The sequence below is a fragment of the Aplosporella prunicola genome (assembly GCF_010093885.1).
Source record: "Aplosporella prunicola CBS 121167 unplaced genomic scaffold K452scaffold_35, whole genome shotgun sequence".
In the NCBI taxonomy this organism is placed as follows: domain Eukaryota; kingdom Fungi; phylum Ascomycota; class Dothideomycetes; order Botryosphaeriales; family Aplosporellaceae; genus Aplosporella; species Aplosporella prunicola.
The window spans coordinates 120,120-137,237 of NW_022983563.1; the positions used below are offsets into that span (position 1 = coordinate 120,120).

A 17,118-nucleotide genomic window follows, 5' to 3' on the forward strand; every position below is an offset into this window, starting at 1 on the left:
CCACCACCACCGCTTCACCGGGCGGATGCCTACGGCTTGGCCTCCGACTCCGCCACCTCGTAGCTGCCGAGGTCGCGCGTCGGCACGGGCAAAAACGTCGCGGGGTGGACAAAGTTGAAGGCCGCGACCGCAATGACCATCATGGCGCCGTCGAGCGCAATGAAGAACTCCTCGTGCGTGATCAGGTACCCGGACCAGCCCTGCGACAGCTCAATCGTGCGATATATGCTCCTGATATAGATGACGACAATGGACAGCGTGGTCGCCGCGACAAGTGTCTTGACCCGGCCCGAGAGGGAGCGGTGCCGCACCCGCCAGAGGAACAGTCCGAAGAAGAAGCAGAACAGCGTGATCGAGGCCATCTGGAACACGATGCCCGCGACCATGATGTTCGTCCCCGGCTTGGTGTCCTCGGGCGGCGTCGCCTGCGACGCTACCGACGCCATCCCGCCCCCGACCGCTTGCACCACGAGCGATACCACGTCGCACGTGCAGAAGATGATCAGGTACATCTTCTCGGAGATGGGGCTCGAATCTCGCCCCATGGCGTTGATGAGTCGGCCCAGGATAACGTAGATCCCTGCGGTGAAGAATGTGGGTGCTGACCGGTTGGTTAGCTGCTGAATTGCAAAGTGGCTTTTTTGGGGGCTTGGGGCCTGGAGTGGCGGCGTTGTTGGTTGCTGTGTTGGCTTGGGGGCCGGGATCTTGCGAGCGCCAACTTACCGATGATGAGGGTCGTGATTTGCATGAGGAAAGCATCGCCGCTGTACGGACACTCTGAAGACCAGTATCGTCCTCCCCATCCTATCACCTCCGCTGTGGTGGGAAAGAGGCATTAGTAATGTGAAGCTTGTGCGTACAAAGCGCAAAGTGCAAGGTGGGGTTGCTTACTCAAGGCGCCTACGGCGAAGACAAGGGTCCACCAGGAGCGGGTCATGACGGTTTGAAAGCAGTGTGCAAACATGGAAAGGCCGAAGAGAACGAGGTAGGCGATGCCGGCCGATTTGGACGGCACGTATCCGTAGCTGGTGCCAAACCCCTCGATGGGAGGATGACAGGCGGGAATTCTTATCATCACCGTCTCAGACATGGCGGCGGCGGCGGTGGTGGTGATTGTGGTGATGCGGAGGGTGTGGAGAGGGTTTGTGTGAGGTTCTTGTAGGTAGTCCGGGATACTGTTTGTACTTGAGGCAAGCTGTGAGAGCCCAGCATCATTAGGACCCCACGGCTTTTAAAAGACCGCTGACACCATGATGTGTCGTGTCGACGGAGCTTAGACCATCTCAGAAAATTATTGAGGTTCCGTTGCGGCGGTGCAGAGGCTGATGGTCGAGAAAACACGGTCCCAGGCAACGAGCCAAAGTTGCGGGGGCGGCGCATATACAGAGGGGCGGCCCTCGCCAAGGCGTCTGTAAAAGGGAATGTTGTCGCGATAGATAGGGCTCGCGCGTTTAAAAAGGATTGCTACCTGGGCTTAGGCTTCAGGCTGCAGGAGTGGAGGAGTGGTGGGGCTGGTGCCTCCCGTTCCGAAAGTCCCGCGCTCAGCCTCACGCTAAGCCCCTTTAGGCAATAAAGTCGCGAGAGAAGCGGCTAGCGGAAGTTTCATCGTGCGCCTCCACAAAGAAAGTTTGATTGTTGTTATACAACTTCCTCTTGGAGAACACTAACGCCGCTGCGGGGGCCAAGTTCAGCCTGCTGCTGCTGCGCTTTGGCGATTTGTTCCAGTCGGTTAGCGGCTGCGGCTGCCGCAAACTCTGCCAAGTCGTCAAATCTCGGATCGCTGAACTTGGCCCAACACTCCTGCAGACCCGTCTCGAACGTTGCGGCGATGGCGAACCCTTTGGCCTTGAGCGTCCGAAGGAAGCCCAGCATCTGCATCCGCCCCTCCCCAGTCACCACTAGCCCCACATACACCGGGATGGCTGCCCAGAGCACAGCATCGAGTTGGACCCCACTGAGTGAGCTTTCTGCATATTCCAACGCAGTGGTGGCTTGTTTCCGAACCATCTCATCTTCCATCTTCGGCAGGGGGCAGTCCAGGAGCTGCCATACGGGCTCGAGAAATTTCCAGGACAGGCCGGTGAGCCCCCAATGATAGTACGCGAGCAGTGATTTGGTAGCTGGATCTGTAACATGACCGTCCGACGGGGTGTACGACAGGATGGCCGAAATGAAATCCCTTTGTAACTGGGATGCCAAACAGATTATCTCGATTCCTTCTTGTTGAAAGTGACCGTTACTGTCCGCCAAGGAGACATCCGAGTAACCACCTTGTTCGATAGCTTCAACCAAGCGGTTCAGTCTCATCTGCAACCTGGCCCACTGTTCGAGTTTGTCCACGAGGATATCCCAGCGATCCTCGCTACCGGGCTGTAATCGGATAGTAGGGCTGTGTGGCTGAAGCGTGCTAAAGAAAGGCGGGAGAGTCATGTCTACACTATAGCAGATTGACCTCAGGATGTCGCTCATGCGAAAGAACCTTAAAAGGGACGAGCCAAACGCAGATCCGCCCCAGACAAGGGCCAAGTTCTGTTGAAGATAATTTGAGATCGTCCTGAGCATGTTGGTCCAATTCTCCCCTTCTTCGGAGATCATGAGCTGGCACCTATTATTAGCCTGAGCGACGCTAGCGTGGTGGTGCAGGACAAACTTCTGCTACAGTGATGAGCAAAGCACATAACAACAACTCACGTGGCGGAGTGCTCGTCGGGCTGTGCATCTGACTCAAAATGAATTCGCGATGTTTATTCCACTTTAAGCGGGCTTCGCGTTTTTCCTGCGGGGAAAGATCCAGAATGGTGGCGGTGCGACTGGCGTAAACGGAACCCACGATAGAAACCGTTTTATGGACCAATTCGTTCTCCTGGAAGACGGTGCCGACATTGTCGTACGAGAAAACCGAACTCAAAGGCGTGGTGGAAACGCCCACAGCGCTGAAGAAAACATTGATGAAGCGCCAGGAATCCTGCACCACTGGTTTGTGCACCACCGGCTTCGAGCCGTACTGCACAAACGTGATCTCCCGGGATGACGTCGGCGGGGATGAGCATGCGGACCCTCGCGAAACGCATGCAGAGCAGGGCCTGCGTCCATCACACTAATGGTTTTCAGTCCCTCCAACCCCCTTTGGCAACGGCAAAGAGGCATCACTCACTTTGAGATGATCTTGCCGGCAACGCAGGCACCGATGGCCAGCACGCCGCTTGTCCCGTGACCCGCAAGGCATCGCAGAGCTTGGTATGCCGAAAGTAGTCGAGTAGAGAGAGGGCTGTCAAGGGACAACCAGAGTGTCTTTAGGCAGCAATATCGGGGGCGTGCGGAGAGATACGGAGCAAGCCGACAGTGATTCGTCCGCCTGCTTTTAGTGTTTGGAGGCTGACCACGTGACAGCTAACACAAATTAGACTAGTCAACGCCACAAGAAGGTGAGTCGCACCTTTTACTCTACTTTCTTATCATATAGCGAAGCCAATCCTGGAGCACTGCTTTAGGGGATTGGGCGAATAGTTTGTGTCGTGCTTTAATGCAGAAGCAAGTGGTTGGCTTCAGGCAGCTGCGACGAGGCTACGCGAAACACCAAGACACCTGAAAAATTCTACAACAATTACTTATCTCGAGTAGACAAGACCGAAATCGCACGAAAACAACAATTTAGCTTACCAGGATATGACTGCACATCATCTAGGCCTCTGCTGAGAGTGAGACGAAAAGTGAGGGCTGTTGGAGGTCGCCATCTTCCTATCTTCGGTATTGATCTGGACATAGGTAGGTAACAAAGAAGTGCTTTCATTCGCAGCAATAGTTGGCGCTTTCATCGCTTTCAAGGTGCAGAGAGGGAGTTGTTGAAAGAAAGTTGACCGGGCGGGGACTTATCACCTGCGATACACTAGCCGAATCTAGTTAACGGCCATATGCCGGTTTACATCATTAAGCTATAAACTGGATGGATTCTCCAACAAGACTTCTGCGCAGTTTTAACACTCAATTCTCACCGCTGCACACTATAAAGTTCACGACAACAACGGAAAAAGTCGTCCCATGGGAGCAGACAAGATCACTCTCACACGATCAAATGGTTGTATGCAAAACATACATTTTCTAATTAAGCCAGCGAAGCAGCTCAAGCCCCTTCGCCAGCGCATTATCCATCACCTCCATATCCCATCCGACCACAACCAGCATGCCTCATTCTTGTGTAGTATTAGAGCTCTCTCTTATAAATTAGAGATTTAAGCAGTGGTCTCAGTGATGTCAACCGAGATGTCGCCGACCTGGGTGCAGACGAAGTCGTCGGGGCCGTTGCCGCCGGCGTGGCAGACGACGGGAACGTTCTCGGCCTTGCCCTCGCCACCGACGGGACTGTAAAGAAGCAAAGTCAGAACATGTAACAGTGGCACGGATCATGGGGGTAAGAAGGTGTGGAAGAAAAAAGAAAGGAAAAGATGAGCATACCCCTTCTTCAGGTCCTCGGTGAAGTTGATGGTGTACTTGGAGTCGGAGCCGGCGACGTTGAAGTAGTAGTGGGAAACGCCGCACTGCTGGATCTTGGGAGGGGCAATGTCCGCAGCCTTGGTGGCGGAGCACTCGATGTTGCCAGGGTTGATGGTGAAGGTGGCGGCCTGGATGCCCTTGTTGTCGCGGATGGAGAGGTCCTTGACTGTGATGGTCTCGGCAGCGGCAATGCCGGCGAAGAGAATGGCGGTAGCGGCGAAGAACTGCATTTTGATGGTTTGGTTGGGTGGATTGGTGAGGTTGCGTTGAGCGAGTGATGAAGGTTGATGAGTTGGTGTGTTGGTGAGGGCTAAGGTGGTCGTAGTGGTGGTGATTTATAGATTCAAAGAACCCCTTTTCGCCTCGTATTGGCTTGAGCTATATACATCAGTTCACGATGTATACAAAGATCTACGTGAGGCAAAGGCTTGTTGCTGGGTTTGAGCAAGGGACAGCTGTCGTGAATACGAGGTGTGAGGAGGCCTGAGGAGAGTGTAGCACTGACGTTTAGCGGGGACAGTTAGCGCAAATTCGTGGCGCCATACAACACATTTTACAGATATGGGCATGCAAAGATGCAGCAGTTCGAGAATGCTATATTCCTTATAGACAAGAGTATGAACAGCTATTATTGCGGCAGACATGTGTAGAGAAGTGCAGCTGGCGACCGGCGTTGAGCAATGCCCCTCGCGTACACTGATGCGGGGGTAGTTACGTGGTAGGTGGTCAGGGGCGTCGGTGGCGTTGTTAAGCTTAAACTACCGGTAAGCTATGAATAGCTCCAAACCTCGTACACTGTCACCTCGAGTGCACTGCGAGATGAGATAGCGAATCAGAAACTTTTCCGCCTGGACACTGACCAATATTCAAGGCCCGTGGGTGCGATTTGTTAGTGATATCAAGACTGCCAAGCTCCACAGCCGCACTGTTCGAACATTACAGTGCAAGCAGTGCGTTGTGCGACACCACAATGCACGGAACGATCACAGAAATCCCCAGTCTTATTCGCCACCTCGTTCCCCGACGCATCCTGTAATCTATTAGTACAACCTTACCCCATTCACCAATCACTGTTAAGCAGTGCGTACCGCGTAGCATGATGATCATACTTGAAGAAGCACATGCTTGTTACTAAGTCCGTGGATGATGCACTGTCTACAAATCGAAACTCGAGAGGTCTCAAAAGGCCCTACTGGCTGCTCCTTTGAACCGTGTTTAACCGCAAACAAAGCCACCATGAACTTAGGCACACAATGTTACAAGGCGACAAAGACAGCCTCCTGAAACACGCGAATGAATGCAATAATGGCAGGGCGGCCAGTCAATTTTTAGCTTGTATAATCATCTAACAGTGGCGCAACTTGTAAGGCTGTAGGATTTTGCAAGTCGCTTCGATTTCTCCTAAATCAAGGCCCAAGGGCCTTCCAAACACTGATTGGGATGGCGGGTATGTGAACTCCACCATGTCATTAACCACATCTGATTGGTCGCTGGAGCTCCCTCGGTGCTACTCAGAAACCAAGCCAATCGGAAAGTCGGCAAGGAGGTAGCCAATGCTTAAGCTTTCGATGACAACGGGACAGCCCATGATTCTTAAATTTCTAGTTGCTAGTCCGTGCCCTCCTCGGGAACCGGGTCAAGGCGTTGCCGGGAGCCGGTCCTGGCGTTGCCGGCAACGTAGGTAACCAAAACCAACCGTATCTAACCGCCAACACTGACCAGTAAGAGCGGAAGATTACTGCGCCAACATAAGCCATCGATAATGACAGCAATTAGCGCCTCTCTAGCAATTCCCAGAGAAGCTTAACGCTTACTTTCTTAGTAGTAAGGTGAAAAAAGATTACCCGAATCTCTGTGTCAATTGCAAAACCCACCCCTAACGTCTGTCACCAATGCACTATAAACGAGCCTCACCGTTCACCGAGCCACACCAATCAGAGCATGCTGTGTGGGTTCTTATGCGCTCTGATTGGCGTGGTTCGCTAAACGGTGAGGTTCGTATGGGTGAAGGGCCAGTCACATTTGAGAAGTGACGTGCATTCGGATATATGGTGCACCCCGGATATAATTTTATATCCGGATATACGGAGTACTAAGAAGCTAACGGGTACTATCGGCGTGGGTAAGCCTTGCCGCCACTGTCACCCTAGGGAGCGATGAGGCAGTCTCAACACCACAATGAAACTCATATGGAAGAATTGCAAAACACCTCCGAGACTCCGACTACATGGCTGCAAGCTCGGAGGTATAACATAGGTAGGAAACATCCAAAGAGTATACGAGAGAAAAGCTGATCAGTTACGTTGAAGTGATGGATCCATACTCGTCCGGCACCGTCTCGCCGATGATGCCTGAGCAAGATTGTGATATACGACAAGACTGCCCTCACGAAATATGAAAATCGGAGAAAACAGTCGATATCTTCGCCAGGAATTATCGAAGACCTTACCCTTCCGATACCGTGTCCGCTTCTATTCCATCACGAGGCCGACCGCTTCACACTGTCTGTACGGCCATCAAAATGAGAGCTCCGGCAGCGCTATCTTCGCGAAGATACCTACATATACCTGACTTGCGGGTCCTGGCTGCATGGCGCTTAGCGGCGGTATGGGCTTTGGAGCAGCTTCGCTGCTTCACATCCAGCAGAGCCTCCCCTTGGTGAATCCTGTCCGGCTGTCGTGCAATAGGGTGACAAACGGAAACATCTAAGCCTCGGGAATTACAACAATAACAAATACTGCAACGCAAATGAGAGCGACACTCGCGGGATGGTATTGATTGCGCGTAGCAAGTCCGCCTCCAAAACCTGCTACCCCCTATATCCGCTCAACCCCTTTGATAACGCTTAGAGTCATCCACGTTGACAAAAGTGTAGACATCCCCCTCTCCAGCTTGCACTAAGCCATGCATACGTTTCGACTTCCGTTCGATTCCGTCCAAAGATGCAGCAACCAGGTCTTCTTTCTCCCAGCCTTCTACCTGGATCAAAAGCGGCAGAATGCTAGAAGACTTCCAGGTTGTCACGCCTCGGCGTTTTGATACCAGTATCGTACTGATGAGAAAAAGAATCCCCATGAAAGCTTCTGACATGGGTAACGCAATCCACGGCCAACTGATTGATACGAACTGTTCGGTTGTAGTTGAGTTGCCAAGTAAAGTTGTGGCACGAAGGTTGCTACCAATGGCATAGGTTAGACCTCTACTGATATTGGCCATTAGGTCCGGGAAACTGGATGAGTTCCGAAGGACAATTCCAACGGACTTGTAGCTATCGGTCGAGAATATTTCGGCAAGAAAGCTTTTGATATTGTAATCATCCTCGCTACCTATCGTGAAATTTGGGTTGCCAAATAGTTGTTCATCGTTGGCTGTTTTAAAGTTGTACGAGCTTGCAAACCATCTTTCTGTATCCGTTAAAGCTAGTTCTGTGGTATAGGTAGGTCCCGGGTGGAATGTGCCATTGACGACAGAGGCGTTTAGGAATGTCGTCGCGCACCACCTCAATTCGCATTCTGTAATTTCTGCAACCCGCGGCGGCATGTGATCTATGATAGGGAATCCTACTTTTATAACGGCAAGTTCCAAGATTGTGCTGTTCATAGGCGATATTCCAGAGGGGTCATTATAAGACTTTGCAGTAGATATCAAGACTCCGCTTTCCACAATGTTGAAGAGGAATCCATTTGGTGTAGTGTAGTTACAATACTGCAGGACATTACCTCCGTGTCTAGGTTCACAAGATATGTGTGTCCCTATAGTAGAGTTTCTGCATTTGCTGGCCACTCCGAGGGTCGAAAACGCGTTCCAGCGGCAGTTTCCGAAAGGACAGGTGAACTGGACTGGATTTCCGAGGTTATACAGGCCACTGTAAATGGCACTTTGAAGTTTTGGTGAAATACCATTGACTGAATGCGAATGTTAATCAAGGTGGTATCTTTTGCGTGGTTTAGGACATTACTTACATGCTGATCCGTCGACGACGTGATTCTTATATTCTGGACGTGAGTCAAGGATGTGCGCGACCCCTAACTCTGCGTTTTCGTGGTGTATTGACCTTACGGGGTATGTAATTAGTTGTTGAGTGAACGGTCCCACGGCGGTAGAAAGGACCATAATAAGCGATCCCCAAGCCGCAAGCTTACTTCGTAAACGTAGCCTCCAGAGAAACGTGAATGCGCCCCATGGGCCTCTGCTGGCTTCGTCAAACATTTCAATATCGTGGAGCCGGCGCGGGGAACCCATGAAGTGTAGCCATTTGAGTTGGCTGATGCATGAGGTTACTGGTACTAATAACGCCCCTCTTCCAAGTGTTGACAGGATGGCGACGAGTGTGTTGAGGGTAATGCCATGTGGTGTTTTCCACTCGGAAGTAGGTTTTCCCTGGTAGACCAAAAGAACAGCAAACACTGCAATCGTGCAGGCTAGGCTGAGGACTGCCGTTGATATCTCCCATTGCCAGTCTCTGATTGTGAAGTGGCAAACTCTTTCTGGTTCTTCGGTGCTTATGTTGCCAGGATCTGATGTCTGTTCTGTAGGGTGTGCGGTCTCAGTGACATGGACGGTTTCAGTAGAAGAAATTTGGTCGGAGCGAATGCTGGTTTGTTGTAATATGTTTACTCGACTGTCTCTCTCCTCTAATGCAGATAATGGGAAAGCATCGTAATGGCCTTCACTCTCCCAGTTGTGGCTGATACGGTTGGAGAAGATGTGTTCGTCCTCTTGGTGGGTCGACATTGTTCGATGCCACAGGTGAGGCTTCGTGGTGTTCATTTTGGAGTTTGTAAAGCGAAGGCTAGTAGATCGGCAAGGCCCAAGAAAGGACCAAAAGCCAAGAAGAGTGTGTTTTAGCAAGAATGGCGCGGCTTGTAATATATATAGCAAAACTTCCTGTCTTATGACGAAGGTGGCGGACAGCCAAGGAAAGATATTTTGCTGAGGTGACATGGCCGTTATTCTTAGAACGCCGTACAACCAGAGCTTCGATGCCGTGCAACGCCATGAGGTCTCCTGTTGCATGTGGAAAAGGAAAGCTGAGATACAGAGACGGATTTACCACGCTAATTATTAACCATAGAGATAAGAAATAGAGATACAAACAGATACCAACAGGAAAAGCGAAAACAAAAATAATATAAGATAAACGAGAACATTTACTGTTGTACAGGCTAGTAAATGTGCAACGTGTTAGCACATGTGGTGTGACCATTCACGAATGATGCAGCAAACAAAAGGAAAGAATTGACCGGTAAGTCTAGCCAACAATGAACAATGTCTTCGCAGCATCATAGATATGAAGAAACCGTTATCTCGACGTTTATCCGTTAAACTTCTTCACGCATGATCCACAAGACCAATACGGCTCTCGCATCGGACACCACTTACCGGTTAGTCGGTAAATTGAGTTTTAAGACAGCGGGCAGATCATAAGAGCTATCAAAAATGCGGAGCAGTAGATCTAAGCGAAAAATATGAAGTTTATTTTACGTGCTGACCAGTTGGGGGCTTTGTAGCCTTTGAGTCGCAGCTTAAATAGTTTTTAAAGCCGGCTTGCTTTTCAGATACTCTATTGGTACTTCTTAGAACTTGCTATCCAAGGGGTTGGGTTCGTTCCTTTTCTAATCTCCATTTACCATTAAAAACAAAGGGACATCTGTTGACGTATTGGAACAAGAGTTTCCGAAGACAACATCCATGAACATCTAGCTGATTCCCAGAGCCCATGACGATTAGCGATCTCTGCGTTCCTTATTAGCCGTTTCCGACGGTTATCAAGGTCGAGCTGTAAGCTTAATCAGAGCGATAGATTTGCATTAAACGATTTGAGTGGGGTAAATGTTTCGCGAAACATTCTTCAGAAGCCTGTTTGGCTGAATGTTTGTTTCTCGGGCAATCGACGAGAAGTTGGTCATGCAAATCGCTCAAGTGGTCGAGCGCATCCAAGCGACTGGGAGTGAGACCCCTTCTAAACTATCTGCTCGCCTATCTAATTTAGGGCTTCAACGTGTCGTCATCCTGCATCCCTCGCCCACTTCACATCGCTCTACTGGACGGGAGTCCGGCATCAACGGGAAGCGGGCAACGCGTCGACGGCCCGTCGCATTATATTTCATCTTCCCACACCCTGTCCGTCGACCGGTACCTGTCATGCCGTCAATGCCCCTCCTCGGCATGCTACGGATCCGTACAGAACCCCCGAAAACTGTCGGCAGTTCAGGGCCCTTCATGGTCTCATATTGCATCCTACGGCAATCGAACGACGTTGTTTACCTCCGGAGAATCTCCCAAAAGCCAGAGGTCACCACCTACATATATGGCCTCTGGTGGCGTCGTATCCGCATCCCGCATAAACAATGCAGTCAATGCGCCGTTTCCAGATGCGCGGAGAAGCCTTGACCTCTCGCCTCAGTCGTCAGCCGTCAGCCACCAAATCATGCGCTGGCCGTGGAGATGTCCTAGTCCAACGTTCCAAGACTGCTTGTCCCGCCTTGGCTTTGCTAGTGGTACGATAGCGCCAGCAACACAGAACTCCCTTCGAACCTGGGTAGAGCTAGAGCTCTCCTTCTTTATCTCTCCATGTTCTAGTCGCTGATGAAGAATAGGAGGCAATATATGTGTGACGCCGGGCTACGTCTCCGCTCATATGTTTAGGAGGTCTCTGCAAGGCATGCTAGTGGGGGGCCTCTAAACTAGGTTCGTGGAAGAATTCCAGGCCGCCAGGTCTATCGGTTACGCAAGATCACTCACTTGCAACGCGGGACGTTTGTCGCATAATCTTCAGCTAAACCCCCTAATGTTTCGGAGGATGGCCCCTCCGTCAATCTCCGGGTACGCTAGCCGCTTCGTTGCTTCTTTAGGAAAGGATGGGCGCGGGCCTTTGCCGAATTAGGCCGCCTGCCAAAACAAACTCACGAAACGGTCTACATGTTTCTGTCCGGGGTGCAGATGAACTGCTCCACCAGATCGCACGACCGCCCAGAATAGGAGGCCGCGGGTCGGGTTTCCGACACTCACCATGAGACACTAAGGGTCGTTCAGGCCTTCCAGGTGCCACCAGCTTATAAGCCTGTGTCTTCCCCGCCAAACAACAGCATCAACTCAAACACACACTCTCGTTAACTCACAAACAATCACCAACAACCACCAACAACCAACTCCACCAAAATGCCTTCCTCCCGCCAGATCATTACCGCCCTTGCCGCGGCCACCTTCACTGGTGTCAACGCTGCCATGGGCCCTGCCTTCTCCACCGGCCCGGTTGCCGATGGCTCTTGGATCCGCGAGGCGACCTCCACTCTCGTCCTTCCCGCCGTCCCCCAGGGCAACGAAGGCGATGCTTCCCTCTGGGTCGGCATGGGCACCTCCAACGGTGACCTGATCCAGTCGATCGCCGAGAGCGCTCCCTACCTTGCGAACCCCTCCAAGTGGAGCGCCTACGCCTACACCCTTCTGTCCACGGGTGGTAAGTTTAACCGATCCTACCTCACAGCCGTAGTGACATTGCTAACATTCTCTCTCACAGAGAACACGCAGATGCCCGTCCAGACCGACGGCACTGACGCCGACGAGGGTGACAAGATCACCATGCACTACAAGTTCGACGACGCGTCGGGCAACTACACCCAGACCGTCTCCCTGAACGGCAAGCAGATTGCCACTCTCTCCACCAGCGATGGCCACGCCCAGGGCTGGGGCAGCTCCGTCGAGTGCGCCGAGGAGAACTGCGGCACCGTCGGTGCCCACAAGTGGATCGACACCAAGATCATCCTCGACTCGGCCGACCCCAACTACATCAACACCATGGGCAAGGGCGAGGGCGTCACCGGCGAGATGTCCACCAGCGACGACGGCGTCACCTGGACCGTCACCGACATTGAGATCCCCGAGTTCACCTTCGGCTCTTCGTAAGCGTCTCGAAATGTTGTTGAAGGCTGGTTTCCTTGACGACTCTTGTTTTGCGCAATCTTTAAAGTGGCAGATCTTTTAAAAAGTTACTTCAATTCAATTCTCTGCCTTGGCCTTCAATTATGACTCTTGTCCCTATGAATATGCTTTTTTCGTGAATTAAGTCCGCTTTCAACATGACATCATGCCACTAAATTAAGAAACCTGCTTTGTGCTCTGAATTCGACTTTTCGATACTAACGTGCCACGGTTCGTCTCATCACTATCCCAATGAACTCTTTCGACATCTTTGCGAATAATAGACTTCGTTCCGTTTGACCAGTAAAGAGAAACAACCCAAGAGGATCAGACTATAATTATTAAGAACAACCCGTCAGTTAGGTCGGGATTCCAAAGTCCATCTCAACTTGCTCCATCAAATTGTGCCCCCGCAGTGCGCAATTCGCTAGTGTAATATCTTCGCTATCTCTCATGGAATCGAGAAGAAGCTTCCAGCGTGCCCACCTGGCCAAGCTGAAGCCCTCGCCCTGCTCCTCTGATACCTGCAAGTTTTGCATCGACCAAATGAGCAGTTTATGACCGCAATACCTGAGCCAAACCAGTGCCACCATGACAGCCTCAGCCGGCGAAGTATGGTTTCCGTTTTCTCCATTCTTTCTGCTTTCTCCATTCTCTCCTTTCTCTTCAACCACTCCGTTCACTCCGTCCACTTTCGTCTCCAGCTCCGGTTCCGACTCTGTGTCTACTGGTGCCTCCAACGCACCATGCAGAGACCACAAAGCGCACGGCCCGAGCAGCGGATCGCACACGCCAACAGCCACCAACCGTGCTATAAAAGCGCCCAAGTTCTGGCGCTCAACCAGCGGCAGCTTTTCCGACCCTCTCCACGCTTCCGTCACGTCCGCGACGAGAAAAGGCAAGTCGGTCCAAATGACGCCTTCAGCGGTCCGCACGACAGCGCGGCTCCCGCCCTCGCCCTCCACCGCCGCCGGCCGCTGCAGCGCGCCCAGCTCGCGCGCGTACAGCACCTGCGTGACCAGCCACGCCTGCACGGGGCTGTCGGCGGGCGTGACCTTCGCAGACTGCATCAAAATGTACCAGAGGTCGTGGAGGTCGAAGTCGAAGGCCTGCGCCGGCTCCGCCGACTGCGCCGCCCGTCGCGTGATGTTGGCCATGGACAGTTTGACATTGTTCCACAGATCGCTCGTCTCTAGCCCCATTTTCTTGTCGATGGCTTCTCTGACCCGGCGGCTCATTTCTTGCCGTGCCTGGATTTGCTTCTCGTCCATTTCGGGGGGGCGGGTTGAGTAGGGGACTTTTGTGCGCGTGTGCTGCTCCTGAGGATAATTGCAACAAAGGAGAAATGTAAGCGTTTGAAGGGCCTGGGAAATCTCACTGGTGCCCGGTCATGTTAGCGAGCCCGTGAGGAGAAATACGGTCCAGGATGCTTAGCCGAGAAGATTCCAGATCACATGGCAGAATCCGGATCTGCTGAGGTTGAGGTTGGCGGCCAAGGCCTGAGGCAGCTGTGCCGCCGGAAATGTGCCGTTTGGACGGCCGATGGGGAAAGAGTATACTAGCCGGGGGTTATAAAGGTAAAACGTTTGCCTTCTTGATTTTTCCCTTCTTGATGTGAAGGACCATATTCCGGATGCTCAGTTGTTGGCGGAGATGGCTATCCCTGTCGCAATGAATCATTGCTTATCGTGTTCGTGCGGGGTAAGTGATGGCTGATAATTCTTAAATCTGAGGGGTGGGATAGAGATTTTGAAGTACTCCGTATTTCAAAGGCACACATGCCAATGACGTGAGCGAATGCCAACGCTATACTTTTTCTTGGACACACTGATAAGTACGGTAAGGTCTTTTGTCCGAAGAACTTCAGTGTTGCTTTGACATCAGTGTTAGTTGTAACTCCCGTCTACTATTTTGTGCAGATATTTCTTCTCGAGACCTAAAAGCACTCGGAAAGCCTAGTGTAGGCACTTTCAATTTATTTATAAAGTTTGCAATTGGGTTCTGTGGACTGTCCTATGTTCCGAGGCTGTCGCCGCAAATTTCACACTCGATAGCTACCCGGAGTGGAAGCTCGCTTCCCCCGCTGACGCAACAAGTGGCTTACGTAGCGTCCGCCCGTTACGCATTGCGCACGTTCTCCCGTCACTTCTTTTTCTTCTTCTACAATCACTCGTACAAATGTTTTCCTCTCAACATCTTTGCGCGAATATACCATCGCCCCGTCCACTTCCGATTTCTCTCCGTGTTTCAACCTCCATCCCGTGGGCACTCAACTTCCGCCGCCGCGTTGAAATCCCCCTTTCTCCTCTCCACTGATCGACAGGAGAATGCTAGACGAGCAGCAAGACCGAATCCATCTGCAGCGTATCCTCGCGTGCGCCCGTCAGAAGATCTCAATGGGCGCCTGATGAGCTCTACTGGCCGGCGGTCCGCGCGGCCTAGTTGCCGAAGACGGAGGCGCATTTCGGCGTGTGAGACACTTTAGGAAGGCGTCGCTGCTCCTCTGTTTCTTTTTCCACGATATAAAGATGGCGACGACCTACTGTTCTGCGATGGTTGGCTAGAAGATCAAGCAGCCATGGTTTTCTCTCACCTCGCCCTGCTGGCTTCGGCCGCGCCCTTTGCCCTCGCAGCCACCAGCGGAAGCTTCAATGCCTTGTCCTTCAACGTCGCTGGATTGCCCCAATTCCTGCAGGGCAACGACGAGTCCGGCGACAAGACGTCCAACACGGCAGAAGTCGGCAAGCGATTCGCCCAGTACGGCTACGACATCATCCACGTGCAGGAGGATTTCAACTACCACGCGACGCTATACGAATACGACAACCACACGTATCGGACACCCACCAGCGGAGGCGTGCCCTTTGGTTCCGGGCTCAACACCCTGTCCAACTTTGACTGGATCGACTTTACCCGTACCAAGTGGGACAAGTGCTCCGATGCGTCCGAGTTCAACTGCTTCACGCCAAAGGGCTTTACCTTTATGCGCTTGAAGATTGACGATGGCGTATACATCGACTGCTACAACTTGCACACCGATGCTGGGTAGGCGACATGTGCAAGACCCCACTCCGCATCTAAACTAACATGCTCGACAGTACCGAAGAGGGCAACCAAGTAGCCCGCCGAGCCAACGTCCAGCAAGTCGCCGACTACATCGACACCTATTCTGTCGGCAACGCCGTGCTCGTCTTCGGCGACACCAACAGCCGCTACACGCGCACCGAGGACAACATCAACCTCTTCCACACGCAGAACAACCTCACGGACGCCTGGCTGTCCCTGGAGCGCAACAACGAGATCCCCACCGTCGAAGAAGTATGCGGCAACCCCGCCGAGAACAGCACCTGCGAGGTCGTCGACAAGATGTTCTACCGCGGCTCGCCCGTCCTCACCCTCAACGCCAAGTCCTTCGCCTACGACTCGCAGCAGTTCCTGTCCGCCAACGGCACCACGCTCAGCGACCACAACCCCATGCTGGTCGAGTTTGAATGGAGCTCCTCGGAGACCCTGCGCCAGTCCAACTTCATCGGCGGCCCGCACGGCGCCTGGTTCAGCGACAGCGCGAACCTGACGGCCAAGGCCTCGCCCAAGGGCGCCAAGCTCATCCTGCAGGGCCAGAACCGCCTAGATGCCGTGGCGATCACGCTGGGTGACGGGACGGCGCTGGCGCACGGCGGCACGGGCGGCGACGCCTCGGATCTGCAGCTGGCCGCCGACGAGTACGTCAACATGGTCTATGCCTGCCAGGACAAGTACAACGACCACACCCGCGTCTTCTACCTCGAGGCTAGGACCAACAAGGAAGGCCGCGTCACGGCCGGTGTTGCGACGAATGACTGTGCGACGTTTAATGCTCCGGAGGGGTGGGGGCTGGTGGGCTTTGTGGGCCAGGATGGCGACGAGATCGACCAGTTGGCTGTGCTCTGGGCGCCTGCGTGAACGTGGGATGCCGTGTTGAGAGTGCGATGAGTACGCTGTGGTCTTGATTCTTTAATGTGTTTAAATACCTTAACCTAATGCTGAGATGTTTTATGGTTGACGGTGGCAGATCTTCCGAACCTCGATGTGATAGCCGCGCCAGTTTGGTCTTTTGAATACTAAAAGCGATGCTGCCAAAGTTTCTCGATGACAAGAATGTAGTGCATTGGAGCATCGTATACGAGTAAGACAGCGCAGTCAGTGTCTTTTCTGGGGGATCTTCCCCGGCATTCCGCTTGAATAAGTCAGCCTCTCATCGCGATCGGCCAATGAGCATCCGCACTGGCCAGCATCTGCTCTACATTTTCCAAGAGCATCGCCATCGATACGAAGGCAACGGATAGTGTTACCGTCCGCAGCATGGCAAAAAGTCAAAATCCGAAAGCATCCTACTAAGCTCAACCTCCTGTATTTGGAACTAAAACTTTCGGAGCCTGATTAGAGTCGAGTTGCAATGTGCCCTGGGCTCAATATAGCCCGCGGTTCGAAAATTATGAAAGGTAAACGATGTTCTCTTCTCCTCCCTCTAAAACTTTGCTCTTTTTCCAAAGACAAGCGCATCGAACGTCCATCGAACACTGACTGACTCTGCAGCGGCTAGAGGAGCCACTGACAGATTGCGCCCGATATACGTAGACCCAGAAGTGAGACACGGCGTCGTTGTGGCGTTCTTCCCAAGAACCAAGCCCCCGCATTCCATTCTCAACCGTTCGCTTCAGAAACAAA

At 52.5% G+C, this 17,118-nt stretch overlaps 7 protein-coding genes across 7 annotated transcripts; 2 read left to right on the forward strand and 5 right to left on the reverse strand.

Moving 5' to 3' along the window:
- Positions 1 to 29: 29 nt before the first annotated feature.
- Positions 30 to 1,075, reverse strand: K452DRAFT_236585 (uncharacterized protein; the record flags this gene model as incomplete). Its single annotated transcript, XM_033537520.1, has 3 exons — positions 30 to 601; positions 724 to 816; positions 892 to 1,075. 3 exons carry the CDS (start codon positions 1,073 to 1,075, stop codon positions 30 to 32), a joined length of 849 nt encoding a protein of 282 aa, XP_033392751.1.
- Positions 1,076 to 1,364: 289 nt separating this feature from the next.
- K452DRAFT_115324 (uncharacterized protein) lies at positions 1,365 to 3,438 on the reverse strand. The gene is made up of 4 exons (XM_033535082.1): positions 3,437 to 3,438; positions 3,155 to 3,390; positions 2,651 to 3,097; positions 1,365 to 2,598 (listed from the first exon to the last, which is right to left on the reverse strand). The coding sequence occupies exons 2-4, from the start codon at positions 3,224 to 3,226 to the stop codon at positions 1,639 to 1,641; spliced, it is 1,479 nt and encodes a 492-aa protein (XP_033392752.1). The 5' UTR covers positions 3,227 to 3,390; positions 3,437 to 3,438; the 3' UTR covers positions 1,365 to 1,638.
- A 687-nt stretch (positions 3,439 to 4,125) lies between these two features.
- K452DRAFT_291944 (uncharacterized protein) lies at positions 4,126 to 4,952 on the reverse strand. The gene is made up of 2 exons (XM_033541277.1): positions 4,453 to 4,952; positions 4,126 to 4,359 (listed from the first exon to the last, which is right to left on the reverse strand). The coding sequence occupies exons 1-2, from the start codon at positions 4,719 to 4,721 to the stop codon at positions 4,230 to 4,232; spliced, it is 399 nt and encodes a 132-aa protein (XP_033392753.1). The 5' UTR covers positions 4,722 to 4,952; the 3' UTR covers positions 4,126 to 4,229.
- Positions 4,953 to 7,374: 2,422 nt separating this feature from the next.
- Positions 7,375 to 8,958, reverse strand: K452DRAFT_199136 (uncharacterized protein; the record flags this gene model as incomplete). Its single annotated transcript, XM_033536003.1, has 2 exons — positions 7,375 to 8,396; positions 8,454 to 8,958. Coding segments are annotated over 2 exons (1,527 nt in total), but the record flags the coding sequence as incomplete, so codon positions are not given.
- A 2,694-nt stretch (positions 8,959 to 11,652) lies between these two features.
- Positions 11,653 to 12,443, forward strand: K452DRAFT_258320 (uncharacterized protein; the record flags this gene model as incomplete). Its single annotated transcript, XM_033538467.1, has 2 exons — positions 11,653 to 11,950; positions 12,011 to 12,443. 2 exons carry the CDS (start codon positions 11,653 to 11,655, stop codon positions 12,394 to 12,396), a joined length of 684 nt encoding a protein of 227 aa, XP_033392755.1. The 3' UTR covers positions 12,397 to 12,443.
- Positions 12,444 to 12,493: 50 nt separating this feature from the next.
- Positions 12,494 to 14,077, reverse strand: K452DRAFT_291946 (uncharacterized protein). The gene has a single exon (XM_033541278.1). The coding sequence runs from the start codon at positions 13,680 to 13,682 to the stop codon at positions 12,771 to 12,773; it is 912 nt and encodes a 303-aa protein (XP_033392756.1). The 5' UTR covers positions 13,683 to 14,077; the 3' UTR covers positions 12,494 to 12,770.
- An 866-nt stretch (positions 14,078 to 14,943) lies between these two features.
- K452DRAFT_279216 (uncharacterized protein) lies at positions 14,944 to 16,644 on the forward strand. The gene is made up of 2 exons (XM_033539407.1): positions 14,944 to 15,456; positions 15,510 to 16,644. The coding sequence occupies exons 1-2, from the start codon at positions 14,990 to 14,992 to the stop codon at positions 16,351 to 16,353; spliced, it is 1,311 nt and encodes a 436-aa protein (XP_033392757.1). The 5' UTR covers positions 14,944 to 14,989; the 3' UTR covers positions 16,354 to 16,644.
- Positions 16,645 to 17,118: the final 474 nt, after the last annotated feature.

Bases quoted from the DNA above. Each gene is read 5' to 3' on its own strand.
- K452DRAFT_115324 (XM_033535082.1), bottom strand. From the start codon at position 3,226: ATGCCTTGCGGGTCACGGGACAAGCGGCGTGCTGGCCATCGGTGCCTG. The intron at 3,098-3,154 runs GTGAGTGATGCC...GAAAACCATTAG, and splicing joins GCCGGCAAGATCATCTCAAA to TGTGATGGACGCAGGCCCTG. The intron at 2,599-2,650 runs GTTTGTCCTGCA...AATAGGTGCCAG, and splicing joins TGCTCATCACTGTAGCAGAA to CTCATGATCTCCGAAGAAGG.
- K452DRAFT_291944 (XM_033541277.1), bottom strand. From the start codon at position 4,721: ATGCAGTTCTTCGCCGCTACCGCCATTCTCTTCGCCGGCATTGCCGCT. The intron at 4,360-4,452 runs GTATGCTCATCT...GCTTCTTTACAG, and splicing joins ACCGAGGACCTGAAGAAGGG to TCCCGTCGGTGGCGAGGGCA.
- K452DRAFT_291946 (XM_033541278.1), bottom strand. From the start codon at position 13,682: ATGGACGAGAAGCAAATCCAGGCACGGCAAGAAATGAGCCGCCGGGTC.
- K452DRAFT_279216 (XM_033539407.1), top strand. From the start codon at position 14,990: ATGGTTTTCTCTCACCTCGCCCTGCTGGCTTCGGCCGCGCCCTTTGCC. The intron at 15,457-15,509 runs GTAGGCGACATG...CATGCTCGACAG, and splicing joins AACTTGCACACCGATGCTGG to TACCGAAGAGGGCAACCAAG.